The sequence below is a fragment of the Thamnophis sirtalis genome, unplaced genomic scaffold (assembly GCF_051295495.1).
Source record: "Thamnophis sirtalis isolate CommonGarterSnake01/CBP01778 unplaced genomic scaffold, rThaSir2_p1.2 scaffold_5, whole genome shotgun sequence".
Lineage (NCBI taxonomy): Eukaryota > Metazoa > Chordata > Lepidosauria > Squamata > Natricidae > Thamnophis > Thamnophis sirtalis.
In genome coordinates, this window is record NW_028261385.1 from 37229284 (window position 1) to 37248383 (window position 19100).

Sequence of the window (19100 nt, forward strand, 5' to 3'; positions counted from 1 at the left end):
AAGAAATGCTTCTGTGCATGCCCAGAAACAAAAAACAAGATGGTGGTGCCTACAGCGCCACTGAGAGAATGGTTCGGGGGTGTGGCAAACCGAGTTACTAGTTACTGGGCTGAACCAGTCCGATCCGGTCGGAACCCACCACTGGTTTAGATATCAGAAGTGGAAGATGACAGAAATACGTGATGTCTGCATAATATTTGAATTTAATTTGTACTGCCTGTCCCAATTCTTTCATTTTGTTCAAACTTCCAAATGATGTATATGATGTATGCACACATAACTGGAGGTAAGCATAAATTGATTTCAAAACTTACTATGGGAATCTCTGATCTTTTTGACTGCTAGGCACATTTGGAATTCAGAGAAATGCAAATTAGCAAAGCTAACAAATTAGCCTGAGAACCCAAAATATGGTGGACTCAGTCCCCTAATAAGAAATCTATTTTCATCTACAGCTATCTCAGAGTTCCTTTCAAACTATTTCTCACCCCCGCAGTGTTAAAATGCGAAAGTCACTCTGCCCAGTTATTAATGTTGCTATCTGCCAGAATCACGCCTCCGAATGCAGGTACACTCACATCCAAGGAGAGATATTTCTTTTTTTGCTGTTTCCCATTTTTCCACAGACCAGCCTATTCTACTTTCTTTTTCCATTATATTAAGTAACTTCCAGCCATTTCTGGTTGCATTGTCATTATCCCAAACCCCTCCCTCCCTCCCTCCCTCCCTCCCTCCCTGCGGGTCCCAGAGTCATTCTCTGGAATTGTAGAGTTGGAATATTTTGCTTTGCCCTCAGCCTTCCCTCCTTGCCAAATAATTCACACTTTAGCATGTCCTTTTTCAAATGCAACAGCAGTGGCTAGAAGTACCATCATTAATAGATTAACAGAGTTGGAAGGTACCTCATAGGTCATCTAGTCCAACCCCTGCTGAAACAGGAAACCCTACACCATTTCTGACAAATGTCAGTCCAATCTCTTCCTGAAAGCATCAAGTGATGAATTCCCCCCAACTTCTGAAGGCAAGCTGTTCCATTGGTTGATTGTTCTCACTGTCAGAAAGTTCCTCCTCATTTCTAGGTTAAATCTCTCCTTGGTCAGTTTCCATTCATTATTCCTTGTCTGGCCTTCAGATGCCTTAGAAAATAGTTTAACCCCTCCTCTCTGTGGTCATGCCAATGACCAGGCTACTATGTTTCACAAGCTACCTGTTGTTTAAAAATAGTGACTATGGAACAATACTGTTTGCATTCATTCAAGAATGCATTTTGACCCTAGGCCATATATACAATGAATGTCTCCTAATGGAAAGATGGTATCTTTCACATGGTTAATATATCAATTATTTTCAAAGGTATGAAATTTATAGAAATGTGTCCTCTTTATTATCTGTGTCTCAAGATTGTTGATGAATCATGCCTTGCTCAGGAAGGTTTTAATTACCACTCTGCAGGAAAGTTTGCAGCCTAATTTTCAACAAAAGTCTAATTTTTGTTTTATATTAGTTTGTCTACGTTCTACATTTATTAGATTTTTATTCTGCCTTTATAAGTAACTCAAGGCAGCAAACATACCTACACTCCTTTCTATTTTCCCCAGAACAATCTAACATTCACATGGTAGATTATATGCCAACCTAAAGCAATATATTTAGACAAAGGAAATGTTTATAACAAAACACTTGCTGAAGTACTTTAGTTTAATGTTTGGTAACCCCAAGTGCCTTTATATCACAGTAGGCAACTTGCAATTCTGTGTTAGCCTCTGCAAAGCAGCTGACAGAGATCAGTAGGCAGTGGAGAATGGGTCATTACCCTGTGAGTAGAAAAAAAAGGATCCTTCTTACTGAAGATCATTGGGCAGGGAGTCTATATTTTGACTGTTATCTTCTTGCCCAAAGATTGAATGACAGCACAGATGGACCGTTTAATTGTCCCATCTTCCAAAGCACCAGCATGCCCAAATTCCCAAAGGTATAACAGAGGTCAATGCAATGTTTCCAACCCCCCTGCTCACATTTGCCCAAACTTGTATTAGCAGAGTATTTATAGCTTTAGATGTGCCTTTTTCAAGTTTCAAAAGACATGCAGACAAGGCATGTTAAGAATCAATAAACGCAAGCCTATAAAGGGAGTATTAATAAAAGTTGAAAGTATCTCCCATTCGGAGCAAGAAAATGCGTCACATTTTAGAATTTTAAAGCATAATATAATGCAAATGTGTTCAATTCATGTAAAATTGACTTCCAAGTTTACTTGCCTTGCAGATGATGAAATAGAAACACTTTCTCCACTGATTGATGTATCATTGACATGTCAATATTCAGTTCATTAATGACATGTTATTGGATGCATAATCCACAAGGATTATTTCTGTTTTTGAATCTCGTCTCCAAAATGAAAATGACTTATCTCTCAGACTTTCAAAGATAACATAATGACAGCAAATATTGTAGGCTTAAGAATGATATAGTTCTCCACTCGCAATACTCAACAACTAGATGGAAAAATTTATCCCTATTATTACACTTGAATTTTACAATCCTGGAACAAAGCTTGACTATGCAGTGACCTGAAAAATGCTGTGATATTCAGAAAAGCAAATATCAAGCACCTCCCACTGCAGGAAGATTAGTCCAGAATGAAATGCAATCTTTGCTGGAATCCGTTTGCTCTTTATTAATTGATACGTATTTGCAAGTCAATGGTAAGAAAATGAAGGAAGAATCAAAATTCTTGAGACAGAATGACTGAAGAGCAACACAAAAGAGTGGCATTATAGTATCAAGTACAATATCAGCTGCCAATACAACCAATCTTAATTAAAAGAAATGTATGAAAATACTTAACCGTAGGCTACCTATATTAATGATATATGAATTACTGAATCCTAAACAATTTCTATAATTTAAATTATACTTGCAATTAATAGAACAAACCTAGTAAACCTCTGATGTCATTAGGAAAGAAATTAAAGTCTTAATTTTGTTCTCAAGAAAAATTGACTCTCTGGATTAATTTTTCAGAAATCTTGTAAAATTAGAATAAATTGTGTTGGACCCATGTTCAACCCTTATTTAAAAAGGGATGAAGAGAGAATAACCTTATTTATTGCTATTTTTGATAGGTTGCAGAAAGAATATAACCCTCCAAATAGCACTATATAAAAACATATGTTATGTTCTCTGGTTGTACCCACTAAATTTATGATACTGAAAACTCATAATTTTAAGTCTATTAGGTAAAGGTATATTTAGATGCTAAACAGATTATTAACTATTTATTAACAAATTTAACAAAAATAAATACAATATTGAATGAGTTTCTAGATATTGTTAATAAGGCTTTGATTAGCAAGTTGGATTCAATGATGTGTTTTTAAATTATGTTCCTAAAATTGTGAATTTATCTATTTGGATCCGTCTTGCCTGGAATGTAGCCAATTCCTATCCCTTCACATTATTATGTCTTCTTGAAAAGATGTTTCTAAACTAGACACTGAAAGCTGCCTTGTTGAAACATATGAACTCTTAGCCTTTGAACTGTTGAAAAATGCTCTACAATATGATTTATGTAGAAAGAAACTAAAACTGTTTAAAGAATATTTACTATTGTTTGTTGTATTTTATTTTCTTCCTTTCTCTACTTGGACCAAAAACAAAAACTTCCTTCCCTCCTTCAAAAGACATGTTTTTGTTTTTTGTTCTATTGATATAATACATTTAATATGAATTGATGGATCTGATTTTCTAGATTGAATGGATCAAAAATACGAGCTGTATCTGTTTAACTGGATTAGAGCTTGATTTAATAAAATAATTATTTTTAAGATCCATGAAAATTAAACCCAACTGCATTACTGTACAAATCTTTATTTTGTTACTTGATTATTTATTGAGTTAGGCCATTTGATTTTATTTAAAGTACAACTGGTAAACCTTTCATATCACATTCTGAATATGCCATAATCTGTCTTCTTGCTGGGTGCATTAAATGCAGCACTGAGGCCAAGGCCCAAAACAAGTCTTGTATCAGCTGGATCAATGATTCCATCATCCCACAATCTGAAACATAAATCACAAAACCAAATAGTTAGAGGAATAATACCATAACCACATTCTGATTTTATAGCAAACTAGCTGATAACCCGGCACTGCCTGGGTATTTATTTATCCCAACCCTCCTTCCATGAATGTCACTACAATTTCTAATGTTGGATTTTCTCCCTTACCAGAGGAAGTCGCCTTATGGGGTACTGTGAAACCATTACCATGGCAACTCCACAGCACTGTACAGTAGAAGCCATTTTAAGGAAGTACGGTAGAAGCCATTTTAAGGCACAACAGGTTCTTAACAGAACACACACCCCAAGGGGTGTTAAGGGGTGTCTTAGCCCCACAGTATTTGTTTCCAGAGGGTAAGTAATCTGTGTACCAAATTGCTCGAGGCGTCCCAGAGTTATGCTGGAACACACACACACACACACACATACACTTTTCAACTGAGCTTTATTTGTATACAAATAGAATTGCATATGATGAAAATTAAAAATGTATGTAACCCACTCCCCCTTTTCCTATTACTTCAGCAGAGCTCTTCTGCATTTATCTTTTAGTCTTTTGCAGTGACATATACTGGAAACACATCACAGTTAATAACTGATTCATATGTTACAGGAAAAAAACCCTGAAGATTCACTGCCTGTGTTTTCAGATAGATGGGCTACTTCAATTGGAATAAATGTAGTTAAATTGAAGCTAGGTGAAAAGGGGTGAATGTTTCTTTATGAGTACATTGTTTGAGATTTAGTACAATGTCAAACAAATAGTACTTTAAAGCCAAAGGCTGCTGATAATTATTGGAATGTACAACCTTTGACTGCATTAAAAAATAACCTGTAAAAAATCAAATAAATAGCTTGAGAGCATGGCATTTTTTGTGTGATTGGATGAGCAAGTGATATCATTGTCTGGAAAGGAATAGTTTGAAGATAGTTTTAAGTTTGGAGATGCTCATCATTGTTTGGTTTTGCCTGGATTGGGCAGAAAACAGGATAACATTAATGTCAGGGGTGTTGTGGCCCAACAGCGACCAGCTGAGCTGTTGGTGTACTCTGACAGCGATGAACACTATGGGACTGCCCTGGAGGCTGAGGAAGACTCTGGGGGATGTTCAGAGTCACAGCAGACACTAGGGAGGCCTCTTGGCCACCAGATGGCATCTGAGTCAGGGAGCAGTGAAGAGGAACAGAGGGAGGCTGTCCCTGATGTGCGTATGCGTATGGCTGAGAAGAGGAGGGAGCAGCTTTGGAAAAAGGCTCATAGAAGGAAATAGGAAACAGGTGGCTACTGATTGGCCCCTTTCAGAGAGCTTATAGGTGAGACGACAGGAGGGAAATTTTGCAGGAAACAACAGTTTGCTAATCCAGGTGTAGTGAAAGTTTGCAGAATTCCGTGACTTCAGGCCTTGTTTTCCTGGAGATAATTTTCTGAGCTCCTAGCCAAGGGGTTACTTATCTCCCTCCTTAGTCGTGGTAGACAGCCAAGCCGGCATCAGTATAAATTAGAGGCTTGGCACAGAACAGGTGGGTTCATATTATTTCAACTGTGAGTATTGACAAGACCTGAAATCTTTTCCAATCAAAATCCAGCCTAGCAACATTTTTTTCTATAGGATAAACCAAGATTGGAAACTTAAATGAAAACTGGAAATGCTTTATTAAATGCATCATTATCCCAGTACAAATCTCTACTAAGATCAGCAAAATAGGATACTTTAATGATGGGCGTACTTTCAGAGGTAAATTAACCAGGTAGAGAAGGTCTTCCTTCTGTCAGCCAACTAGAGAACACATTATTTTGAAAATTACATTTTTCTCCCCTTTCCTCCTTTAAAATCATATTGATAAAGCTTTTCAACCAGGGCCTTTTAAACTATTGTAAGAATGATTTCAATTTTCATGGCTGTATAGGCATTTCAATTATTCTAAACTGCATCGATTTTAATTTACTGTTGCTGCTGCTTTTACTGTATTATTTAACTACCCTGACAGGCCTGCTTGTATGGAAAGATGGAATATAAATATACTGTAAATACTGTATCATGCTGAGGGGGGAAAAGTTTCCAACCTTTAAAGCCGCAAAAGACAATTTCATTAAGGGAAGTGGAGATTTTATTGATCACTTGAAAGATTTTTCATTGTAAAATAAAGATTGCTTTCTCCAAGTCATTTTAGCTTTCTCTTTGTTTAGTAAAAGCTCGTCTTCAGTAGTGGGACACAGCATTAATTATTGAACAACCTATCAAGTTCTATGGTGAGAATATGAATCATATGTCTCCTTGTAAAAAATTCATAACACAACTTCTGCAAAGAAAAGCAACAAAAACTCAGGAGAAAATGGCTCATGACATTTGTTACAAGGTAAACTGATTGAACTCCTTTTAGAATTCTCTAAGCAGATTAATCTAGCTCATTAAAAAAAGTCTGACTAATGACACCAGATAATTAAGACCTCTGCATATGAAAGTTTCTAGCCTGACACATTTGATGAGGAAATGCAGGAACAGAGCAAATGTCATATATATAAAATGAAATATAATTTATGTGGATTTTTTTTTTCAAAATAAAAAGCATAAAAGTTTCTATTGCTAAAAAAGGTACATCTAAATCAGTGGTGAAATTCAAAATTTTATATTACCGGTTCTGTGGGCATGGCTCAATGGTCGGGTCCTGTGACTGAGTGGGCATGACCAACTCGATGTCACTCATGGCCATGCCCACACAGTCACATGCCCCACCACCAAGCCACGCCCACAGAAACCAGTAGGAAAAATGTGTATATGAATCCATTCACAGCAGAGCTGCTGCTCCCTTTATGGTTCCCCCTGGCCCCCTCCCTCCCAGGGGTCAAAGTACCTTAAAGGGACAGGCTGCAGCAGCTCTGCTGTGAACGGAGGGAGAAATTTTTGGATTGTCTCTGCTGCATTTTTAGATTGAATTCTGTGGCAGAGACAAGCCGAATTTTTTTCCCTCCACAGCAGAGCTGCTGCTCCCTTTATGGTGTCCCTCCCCCAGCTCCTCCCTCCCAGGGACTATCTTAAACGGACAGGCTGCAGCAGCTCTGCTGTGAACAGAGGGAGAAACGTTCAGATTGGGTGGGCGGGTCAAGCGACCGGAAGAGGTGAGTAGGGACAGGGTGACCAGGCAAGCGGGGGCGGGACCACCAGGGATTTTTGCTACCGATTTGGAGAACTGATGCCAACTGTTCCTGCTGGTTCATCCAAACCAGGCCGAACCGGGAGGATTTCACCCTGATCTAAATTATAAAAGTTCAGGCACATTGTAAATACATATAAAAATACTTGTACAAGGATTTATTTCAATCTTGTATTTTGTGGGAGTATTATCATTAATCATTCTTGACTCCTGATAATAACATGGGACAAGTCTTTTACAAGATTGGTGGTTTGCCATTGGCTTCTTCCTAGAACTGAGAAAGAGTGACTGGCTGGAAACAGTCACTTGACTGGCTTCAGGCCTAAGGTGGGACTAGAATTTATGGTCTTCCAGTTTCTAGCGCCATAATATATTAGCCAGATTAGCAGGATATAGCCTCCTAATATAACTATGCTTCATAATCCATGGTTTCATACTGATTTAATGTTAGATCTGAGCCTGTTCTACTTTTTTGTTGAAGATGGGTCGGCCTGAATATAAATTGGCTTCTTATTGACATCAATCATGATAATGCTTTGGATTTATAAGAATTTTATGCAGCTGTATCATTTATGAATTTGATTTTTTTCTTCTCTGTCCAAAATCTTGCCAAGACTATTAGGCCAGGCAGTTGTCAGTTGTCAATCCTGATTCACACACAAAAAGTAATCATGTGAGTATTGCATTTAAATTGACACTCATATTAGCAAGCCATAGTTGCCCGTGGTAATCTGTCAGCATTGATAAAACATGTCATTCTGCTTTAGTAGGGAAGCTTGATTGTTATGTGAAAAGTTTCAAATAACTTTTTGAAGTTCTTAAAATATATATGGGTTTACTGCTGTTAGTAAAAGTGTTTTAAATTAAATTACCATAAATATACATTTTATTTTACTTGTTTTAAGAGAAATATTAGTTGCCTTATGAAATATATCAAGCACACGTCTTTCTAAAAAATCATGGAAAACAAATGCGAGAGGTTATTCAATTCCCGAAGATCATTTTTAATACTTTCTCTGATAGGTACAGAGGAGAATGACTATTCTTTAGCTTCAATGTCTCATCTTTAAAATGGGAAAATGGATTATTTATAACTGTATACAACATTACAACCTATTTCCCATATGAAACTTGCTTTATAAATAGTTAATAATGAGAACTAAAATACCTAAATACTGCATGCACGTACTTGGCACTTCAGTATTAAAAAATAAATAACTCTCCCATGATTCACTTGGGAGCGTTCCTTTTTGACCAAGTTAGTAGAATCCTTATTTTTAGGTCCACTAATAGAGTGAGCAACAGAACAAGTTTACAGAAAAGGAATTAAAGCACAGAATTCACTGTTACTTAACATGAGCAACAGGGGTGACAGAGATATTCATATGTGTGAAAGGAAATCACATTCAGAAAGCATACAGAACAAATACTTAGTATACTCCTATTAACAACACTCCATGTACCCCTAGCACAATTTGGAGAGATATTATCTTTAGAGAAAGAAACAGACAGATATAAAAACCAATGAGCATGGGCATGTAACAGTTGATAAAGGAACATGCTTAGAAAGCCCTATGCTCTCCGATTCAGAGCATTTTCACCAGAGGTGATATTCATCAGGTTCTGACCAGTTCTGGAGAACTGGTAGGGGAAATTTTGGAGAACCAGAGGAGTTTGGAGAACCAGAAAATAACACCTCTGACTGGCCCTACCCCCCATCTATTCTCTGTCTCCCAAGTGCCAGCTGATCGGGAGGAAATGGGGATTTTGCAGTAATCTTTCCCTGGAGTGGGGTGGGAATGGAGATTTTGAAGCATCCTTCCCCTGGAGTGGGGCGGGATGGAGATTTTGCAGTAACCTTCCCCTGCCACACCACCAAGCCATGCCATGCCCACCAAGGCACACCCACAGAACTGGTAGTAAAAAAAATTGAATCCCACCACTGATTTTCACCATAGCCAGGACCTGCAACTGCTAGGCCATAAACTCCTAGCAACAGCCTGACCCTGCTGAGCAAGCAGATGAAACTAATTATTCTTTATTGTAATGCTAGATTGACAGAAACTTCCAAGTCTGAAAGCATGTTTCCCCCTACTCCTTCCCTACCCAAGAAACTAGGGAGGGTCTCTTCTAAGCTTCTTGCCCTGTCGTGATATCTCTTATCTGACTGTTACCTTGGCAGTACCTCTTTCTCACATCTCCCAAGGTTTTTCCCACATTCCATTATGTTTAGTTACAAGAACAATCTTAACCAAAGTTTCACTAATGGATAGGATAAATATCGTCTCTCCAGCTTTTCCAACATTCAGAAGGCTTAGGCCAGCCAGCTGGCTGTCTGGCTTCCTTTTCCAGCCAGTCTTAAAAATTATCTTTAAATTGTTACACATATAAAGACAAGCTGTCACCTTCATCTGTACGTACCGTGCACTAGAATAATAAGGGCTTCCTTCTTCTTCAAACCTCTGAATTATTGGCTCTTTCAGAGCTTTTTCTTCCTCTTCAGAAAACTACAAAAGATAATTAACAGGAATAGAAACTCTGGCAATTTTCATCCGCAAGAGCACTGGACATCCTGTCCTAAGAGATAATATGCATTAAATGTCTAATCAATAATGCTGGGTACGTTTGGATTTCTGTTTAGTTGAGTGGGAATTTCCTATTAAATGTGCTCCAAGCTGCACTAATGTTAGTGGCATTTTTCTTACAGAAATCAGTATCAGATTTTATGAAAATAGTTTCTTAAACAATGTAAATGATAACGATTTTTTAGAATGCAATGTTCTGAAAAACTGTTTTTCTTGCTCCTCTTGGTTATAAAAATTTCTCTTTGGTTAGATTCCCCGTGAGTGTAACATTATAGTTTGCTTATAGTGTTAGGCTTATAAACCACAAGTACACCAATTTGACAGCCGGTCACTAATGGAATAGTTTAGACTCCTTTGTATTCCTAATTTTACTATTGTATGTACTAATAAGCTCTGTAAATACAAGTGATAGGTGAAGTATTATTGTAAGCTATAGTATGAATCCCATTTCATACAGTGAGATGACACTGAATGAATACAATCAGAAAAATAGAGGGAAGTGATGGTATTTTGACCATTCCCTCCTAATGTATTTCAAAATATCAAAAGTAGCAGACATTACCTGCTTCCCTTCCCTTGCTTTTCGGTCCTTGGCTACTGTAGCTAAAACAGTTGCAGCTTGTTCTCCTCCCATCACCGAGATCCGAGCATTCGGCCACATAAAAAGAAATCTTGGACTGAAAAATACAAAGGATGGAATAAAAATCTCTTTAGCTGTTTACAAATTTGTTCCTTCACTTTTTATGACTGAGGGGGCAGAGAAGGAAGGAATGTTATCTGCATAATGTGAACACTAAACACTTCCTAAACCCTTCACTGTCCGGGAACGGGAACTACTAAGGGATTTATTCAGTAAAATCTACAGCATTTAAACTAGAATAACAGAGTTGGAAGGGTCCTTGGAGGTTTTCTAGTCCAACCCCCTGCTTAGGAGGGAGACACTACAACACTTCAGACAAATATACCACTTCAGACAAATTATATGCATAAGTAGCCATATGCAGTCCAGTGGCATCCTTGAATTAAATAATTCATTCACATAGGTATTTTAAATCATACAACATAACAATACTCTCTTCTAGATTAAAAACAATATTTTCACATATTATAGACACATTCCCAACATCTATAATACTATGGCTGAAGTGCATACTTACCTATATGCTCTTCCACACATCCCATAATTTCCAGCACCATAGGACCCTCCAATAATGACTGTTATTTTAGGCACATTGGCACATGCTACAGCAGTAACCATCTTGGCTCCATCTTTTGCTATACCACCAGCTTCATAATCCTTACCAACCATGAAGCCTAATTGAAAAAAGAGTTAAGACCATTATCAAGGCTATTTGCAAATAGCTTGTTTTGCCATTAGAAAAACAAAGCAAGTGAGACTGTAAAACTTCATTTACTACTTTAATTGATTCAACTAACATTTTTGATGCTTTGTAGGCTTTTAGCTGATATTATTTTTTTGCTAAACTTTTATCCTGCTTTTATTACCATATAAGTAACTCCAGAAATTAAACATACATAACATCCCTTCCTCCTCCTATTTCCCCCACAACCACAGTGAGCTGGGTTGGGCTGAGAGAGGATGGCTGGCTTAAAATCAACAGCTGGCTTCATGCCTAAGGTGGAACCAGAACTCAGTCTCCTGATTAGTAGACTTGCATCTTAGGTACGACAACCTGTTTCATAATTATTTAATTATTAGTTCAGGGAATTACTTTATTATTGCTAAATGTAATATTGTAAATTGTAGGCAACTAGACAGAAATTTAATCAAACTTCGTTTCAAAACTACTTTATAAATGCATAATAACTAAATACAGCAACTGTGATTCAATCTGACAATATTCCCCAATATTCCCAAACTCATAAATAAAGTTGTTAGAAATGACGAGCAGGAATTAATTTATTACTATTGTACACTTATTTGAAAGAAAAGGTATAATTATTTGCTGAAATATTTACTGCCTTGTAGTTCAGTCCCATAGATTATGATAATCACTTGTTACCTGTGATGTTTTGTAAAAATATAATGGGAATATTTCTCTGACAACAAAGCTGAATAAAATGTGTGCCCTGTAAAGATAAGAAAAAATTGATAGTTGGCCTACTGAAAAATAATTGTTCAGTAATATGATACTATCTGCTGCTAAAACCATTGTATGATCCTAAAGCAGTACTTCTAAAACCATTTTTTTTTAAATGGGAAAAAGAAATTTCATTTTTGTATTGTTCCAATTCAGGGGTGGGTTCTGGCCAGCTTTACTGTCAGTTCGCTTGTGCGCGCGCATGTGCAGTCCAATTAAAATTGTTCTGCGCATGCACAGAACTCAAAAACAAGATGGCGACAGTGGGGATCAGGGAACCAGTTTGGGGGCATGTCAGGCCTGGGTCGCTGCCGGTTCCAGTGACTCAGGCTGCCATACCATTACCGGTTCGGCCAAACCGGATGGAACCAGTAGGAACCCAACACTGTTCCAATTTTAGTATATGTGCTGCCGAAGCAAGCACAGAAATTGCATTTTTGAAATGTGCCAGGATCTTGAATTTGAATTTGTTTGTTGTCCCTTTTCTCAAGTGTAAATGGCTTTATCCTTCAAACGATGAAGTCATATTTAAAACAAAACATTTTCTATGTAACATTGACTTACTTTCTTATAAAGTTGATCCTTGAAGCAATTATTCATTCCCTAATAACTGCTAAAATAGATTGTAGCAGGTTTTAGCACATGATGATGTGATAAAATAGCAGGTGATAGTAACTGAGGTAACAGTTTGCTACTGTACTTAATCCTAGAAATAGTAACATTGTTATAAAAAGTACAAAAAAGTAACTGCAGCAGGTATCTTGGGAAAATCTTAATAACAACCTACAACTGCTCAGCATCTGTAGAAGTTCAAAGCACACAATTTACATCATCTACATTACAGTTCTCAAAATTAAGCCCCACAATGAATCCCATATATTGCAAATTGGATTGGATAGAAAGACAATATGACAAAGAGAAAGAGATTAATTAGTAAATTATTAGGCTACATCCTATCTCTAAAAAAATGAAAACATCTTCATCTTTTTGAACTTCACTATATATTAACAGCAGATATAAATCTAAACAAATGCTCATCATCAGAATTCTATGGGAAAGTGCAACCCTATCAAAGATCAAAATTGAAATATCACCCAACTAGAAAGACCAACAACAATAACCACTTGAATTTGAACAGGACTGAGACTGTTGTGCACAGCCTCCAGACACATGGCTAAGTCTTCAATGGCATGACATGTTTGGTCTAGGGCAAGGGTGTCAAACTCAATTTCATTGAGGGCCACATCAGGGTTGTGTTTGATCTCAGGGTGCTGGGTGGGCGTGGCCAGCTCAATGTCACTCCTGTCAGGCGGGCTGTGGTGGCCCAATCACTCTGCCAGTGAAAATAGGCTCCTGAGCTCCGTTTTCGACTGCCAAGACAGCAAGATTTAATGCAGAACACCTTGTCATTCAACACTAATATCTGATAACCTGGCCTTTGAGGGCAGATTCCAGTCTGCTCCCAGGATCTGCCAATATCTTCTTTGTCCACCATAGTTCCTGCATTTCTGTCATCAATCTCCACTCCCATCAAGACCTCTCACCTCACACTTCTTTCTCTTAGGCCAAGGCATCCATTCATCCACTCACAAACCCTAGATACCTCCAATAATCTACTTATCAGATATACCACAATCACTTCCCTAAACATCACAAACACAGCTCTTCCAGAAGTATATTTCCCGCACAACTGTCCCTGGCATTCAGCAAGAGTGTGTGTGTGAGAGAGAGAGACAGAGAGACAGAGAGAGAGAGACAGAGACAGAGAGACAGACAGAGAGAGACAGAGACAGAAAGAGAGAGAGAGAGACAGACAGACAGACAGAGAGACAGAGAGACAGACAGAGAGAGAAGCTGTAAAAGTCATCTAGCATGCACTGTCAAAACTCTGCCCTCCTTCTTCTGAATAGAGGGATGGAGTAAATGGTTGGATAATCAAAGTGTCAATCTCTGTGTCTGAAAGAGGGAGTTAATGTTCAGAGAACAGCACCAAAGTGGGCCTAGTGGGCAACATACGTCAGGTTCCAAAAGCACATCCCAGCTTTATACCATCCACCCAAAGTCCTCTTCAAGTCAAATCCCAAACCTCTCTGCTCCGGGCTAAAGCAGAAAACCACGGTAACCAATAACAGTGTCAGGCAAAGGAAAACTTGCCTACAAAAGTTGTTTGCCTTTGTCTCCTCATCACCCCCTGCAGTGTGAAGAGAAAGATTTCAAGAGAGAAAGCAGTTTGTTCTTCTACACATAAAAGTGATTGCACCAGTAGTGGAAAAGAGTAGGGTGCTTTTTTTTGCTTTCCTTCAAAGATTGGAGAGAAAGAGATTTCAAAAGAGTACTGTAAACTATTTGCATGCCTGTGGCTCCCAGCCCTGGGCTCCCAGCATGATTGCATTGTTTTGAATGCATAGAAGAGCAAACAACTTACTCTCTTGAAATTTCTCTTCAATCTCTCTGCTCTACAAGGGGAGGAGGAAGAAAAAAAAACACGTGTCAGGCATAGAACAATGCATACTGACTATAATAGCTATCATGTGACTGAGGAACTCTGCAAAAATCACAAATGATTTTTAATTGGCTGTAAGATTATTTTTCAGCGGGTAATTTTGACTGATGCTGAACAAGTGGTTGATAAGTGTGGATTACCTGTAGTTCTAGCCTAATGAATCACAAGCTAAATTACAACACAATAATAAACTGGCAGCGGCATAATCCATAGACAAAAGAGCAGCATTATAATATTCACAACCTTTGGATCAATTAAGTGTTAAAAGTGTGGAGATATACTTTGCACATCTTTTGCACATGTTTTCAATACAGTTGTTTCTAGAGCTAGCTGCAAGATCTCAGAAAGTCCCACTCCTAGCAATAGACTCAGTCACCATGAAGTTGGTGCAGATTCCTGGAGAAAAATCTACAGAGGTGCTCTTATTTAATATAAATCAGCCACTATGATTTGTAGTCTCTGGTGTGCATTTTGATTCTCAGCTACAAAAATAGGGAGAAGCTTCAATAGCAGGTGTTCACACTTGCCTTCTTTGCTGATTCTGAAAAAAGAACACCATTGTTTCCAATTATTCCAACTGGGTAGCCAAATAACCGAGCAAATCCTGAAAGAAGAAAGAAAGAAAAAATCATGAAAACATCATATTCTTACCAACCGTCTAGAAAAAGCTTTAAACTTAAGAGTTTCCAGACCTTAATGAAAAAGGAACACAAAAGTAAAACAAACTGTTTTGCAGCTATAATATTTATCATAGCAATAGCCATAGCAACTGCTTTTGCTGCAACAAACTAAAAATGTGACAATTTAAGAACTAGCAAATTTACTATGGGAGGATATTGGTGTTGCTTCAGAAGCCTGTTGATTTTACTCTCAACTGAGTTGTGCTTCCTCTGAAGAGAGGAGACCTGGAGCCTCAAAGGCCTTCTGAAATCACAGCATTTCCTAGAAAACTAGGTGACAGCTGTGGTCAGAAGGGCCCTGCCCAGCTTCAGTTGTATCATTACACCAAACAGGATGCATGAGGTCAGTTACTCATGCCTGGTCATCTTGCAAATGGAACACTGGAGCGCTTTACAGTTACCCTTGATGATAAAGCAGAAATTGGTTGAAAATGCAGTGGCCTGTGTATTTTACAGTACATTACATCAGTACATTATATCTCTTTGAGAGTTACATTTAGCGGTGGTATTCAGCCGGTTCTGACCGGTTCAGGCGAACCGGTAGCGGAAATTTTAACCGATTTGGAGAACTGGCAAACACCACCTCTGACTCGGCCCATCCCTTCCAGGAGTCCCCACGCGTCCCATTTTGGCTCCCAGGAGGCTTCAGAGAGGCTTGCTAAACCCAAAATGGGGGGCGGAGTGTGTGGTGCCATCCCCCAGCCCCACCCTTTTGGCTCCCAGGAGGCTTCAGGAATGCTTGCTAAACCCAAAACGGTGGGAGGGGGGGTGCCCTGTTTTGTCTCCGAGAAGAAAAAGGAGAAGGAGGACCACAAAATCCTGGCACTAGACACAGCTTCAGAGGATACTTTGAAACAGCACAGCAATCCAGGGGTGGAAGGGACTAGAGGTCATCTAGTCCAACCCCCTGCTCCAGCAGGAAACCTTATATCATCTTGGTTATTTTGGTGCTTCTAACATCAGAGGAGAAATTCCCAGAAATCCACAGGCATTGCCAACCTCTCCGCCTTAGTAAAAAAAAAAAAAACTAGAGCAAAAACTTCATGCACTATTAAAAAGAAAAAAGGGGGCTGCTGTATATTGTTTAATGGACAGCTAAATTGACAAAGTGGACTGCTTAGTTGCCACGCCCACCCAGTCACATGACAATCTGGCCACACCCACTAAGCCATGCCCACAGAACCGGTACTAAAAAAAATTATATCCCACCACTGGTTACAGTGTGTTTCCAAAAGCAATTGAAGTCTTTGCTTGCTATCTATCAAGTTTTGGGCCTCTATCTCTGAGACACTACTTTTTCATCCAAATTGGGTAATTCTGGAGTCTGCTGGAGGTCATATCCCAAGATTCAAAGGAAGCAGTTATGATGGGGGCTTCCCTCTCAGAAAATTTGTAAAAATTTGATTGTTCCCGAAAGCCTTTGAGGATTGATCAGTGTAAAATTCCTGGCACGAAACCATTTATTATTAAAATGTACCATGATAAATTACATATTTAACTAATATTTAAATAACATTACATGTTAGTTAAATATGTAATCTCCTATAACTTATTATTACTTAGAGATAAAATATTGCCTAGAATTCTTACATTGAAGTGGTAAATCTATCCCTACATTAATTAATAAATTAATATATTTTCTATAGAATCGCATACATTTTTTTAAAATTGAAAAGATAAATTCAATCAAAGCATGATGTTGTAGAATAGTTTCATTTTTTAATTTAAAAATAATACCTGTGACTAATGTATCCCCATATAAGGCCTTAAATTCATCAAATTTGCTTCCATCAACAATTCTAGCAATGACCTTAAATAAAAAGAAAAGCGAGTTACATTTATTATTAGCAACTTATGTTGTTGTAATAAATATCAACCTAATATGCAAAGTGAGATGTTTTTCATAACTTCTTAAACTGTATCCATTTCCAAACAGTATATATATATAGTGCATGTCCAGTCCAACTAGCACAAGTAAAATGGGCTGGATGATGAGGTTAATAATGGAAACAAGCTCCTTTCCAAAGTACATATTGGCTCATAATTACATATCACAAATATTTTATTTCTGTGTCATTATAAAATTAAGAAAAAATGCAATTATCTTACAACAGTTTGTAAGAAATCACAATTTTTATTTTCAGATGAACTCATCAATTACAAAACAATGGTGTTAGCAAGAGTATATTATTGCATATGGCTCAGATTATAGGGCCAGGTTCTCTCCCAAGAGTTTGCAGCTAGAAAATTACAGAATCCTCTATTTATAATCTGTTTAATGTACTATGCAAATAAGTGATCTTGCTTTGAATCGTGTGATTCCCAGGTCAGGCTAACAAATCAAGATGGAATCAGTTGTAATTCTAACATTGGCATATTGCATATTGCATTAATATTGCACTGACTATACAGTAGAATTCAATATAGTTACTGATCTGGGGTAGAAGCTGTTTTTCAGCCTATTTTTACTTGTTTTTATTATCCTTCTGCCAGATGGTAATAATTCAAAAAAATGGTGTCCAGGATGAGATAGATCTTTAAGAATGTTTTGAACTTTCTTAAGGCGGTAGGAGCTATGAAGTTTTTCCAAAGGAGGGAGAGGACAACTAATGATCCTCTGGGCAATGATGTTAACCCTCTGGAGTGCTGTTCTATCTGCCACTGTGCAATTGGCAAACCATACACAGGTGCAGTAAGTTAAAATACGGTGCAGCGGTAGAAGGTCACCAGCAGTTTTTCATTCAATTGTTGTTTCCTGAGAAGTCTCGGGTAGTATAATCTCTGCTGGGCTCTTTTGACCAGTACTGCAATGTGAGCGCCCCAGGTCAGGTCCTCTTTTATGATAATACCCAGAAACTTAAAACTGGCACTTGTTCCACTCGGTCTCCATTGATAAGCAAGGGCTAGATGTCTGATCTATTCCTTCTATAACCTACTATAAGCTCCTTGGTCTTATTGGTGTTAAGGACCAAGTTATTTTCTCCACACCATGAAAGCAACCGGTCCACCTCATCTCGATAGGCAGACCCAAACCAGAGGTAGGTTCCTACTGGTTCAGCTGAACCAGTAGTGGTATGGTGGCGTGGGTCACTGGAACTGGCAGCGACCCAGGCCTGCCATGCCCCTGAACTGGTTTTCCAGTCAGTGGCGCCATCTTGTTTTTAAGTTCTGCACATACGCAGAACAATTTTAATTGAACTGTGCATGCGCGTGCAACCTGCATTCGGAGCGGATAGCACATGAGCAAACCAGCAGTAAAGCAGGCAGGAACCCACCCCTGACCCACCCCACCCACCCCGAGATTATGATTAATGAATTTTTCATCATTTATGAATTTATGATTAAGGAATGCATGAGTTAAATATAACTTATTTTTACTGATAAAAAAGGTGAAATACACCACATAGGCATTGTGCACAATACATAAAGCCCAATATGAGATAACTAAGGACTCAATCTTGGTATATTATTTATACAATTATATAGCAATAGCAATAGCAATAGCAGTAGACTTATATACCGCTTCATAGGCCTTTCAGGCCTCTCTAAGCGGTTTACAGAGAGTCAGCATATTGCCCCCAACAATCTGGGTCCTCATTTTACCCACCTCGGAAGGATGGAAGGCTGAGTCAACCCTGAGCCGGTGAGATTTGAACCGCTGACCTGCTGATCTAGCAGTAGCCTGCAGTGCTGTATTTAACCACTGCGCCACCTTGGCTCTTAATTCCAATTAGTGAAATTGGTTGCAATATTTTGATATAACTGCTGTATTATTGCACATGTAGTGTCCTTGTCTTTTTATCTGTCCTATGCTTGACATTGCTGGCTTAGAATAGTTTTCACATTTCAATTTCAACTGCAAAGATATATATATACAGAAATTATATGAATTAAATGTATATACGTTTGTAATGAAACATGGTTGTAAAAATTCAGGTGATTAGTCTCTTGTGAAACTGAAAAAGCTTGTAGTAGGAAATTAAAATATTACAGAAACAGTAATGGTAGCTTAGTTT

General features: G+C 38.1%; 1 protein-coding gene across 2 annotated transcripts in view; it reads right to left on the reverse strand.

The window, feature by feature from the left end:
- Positions 1–3854: 3854 nt before the first annotated feature.
- The window catches only part of MCCC2 (methylcrotonyl-CoA carboxylase subunit 2), a 44154-nt gene continuing 28908 nt past the window's right edge, over positions 3855–19100 (reverse strand). For both annotated transcript variants that reach the window (XM_087715666.1, XM_087715665.1), the window contains 7 exons: positions 16822–16894; positions 14932–15008; positions 11824–11890; positions 10957–11113; positions 10362–10476; positions 9636–9721; positions 3855–4062 (listed from right to left, as the gene is read on the reverse strand). In XM_087715666.1, coding sequence (XP_087571792.1) covers positions 3945–4062; positions 9636–9721; positions 10362–10476; positions 10957–11113; positions 11824–11890; positions 14932–15008; positions 16822–16894 — 693 coding nt within the window. In that variant the 3' untranslated portion in view covers positions 3855–3944. The remainder of the gene's footprint in view (positions 4063–9635; positions 9722–10361; positions 10477–10956; positions 11114–11823; positions 11891–14931; positions 15009–16821; positions 16895–19100) is intronic.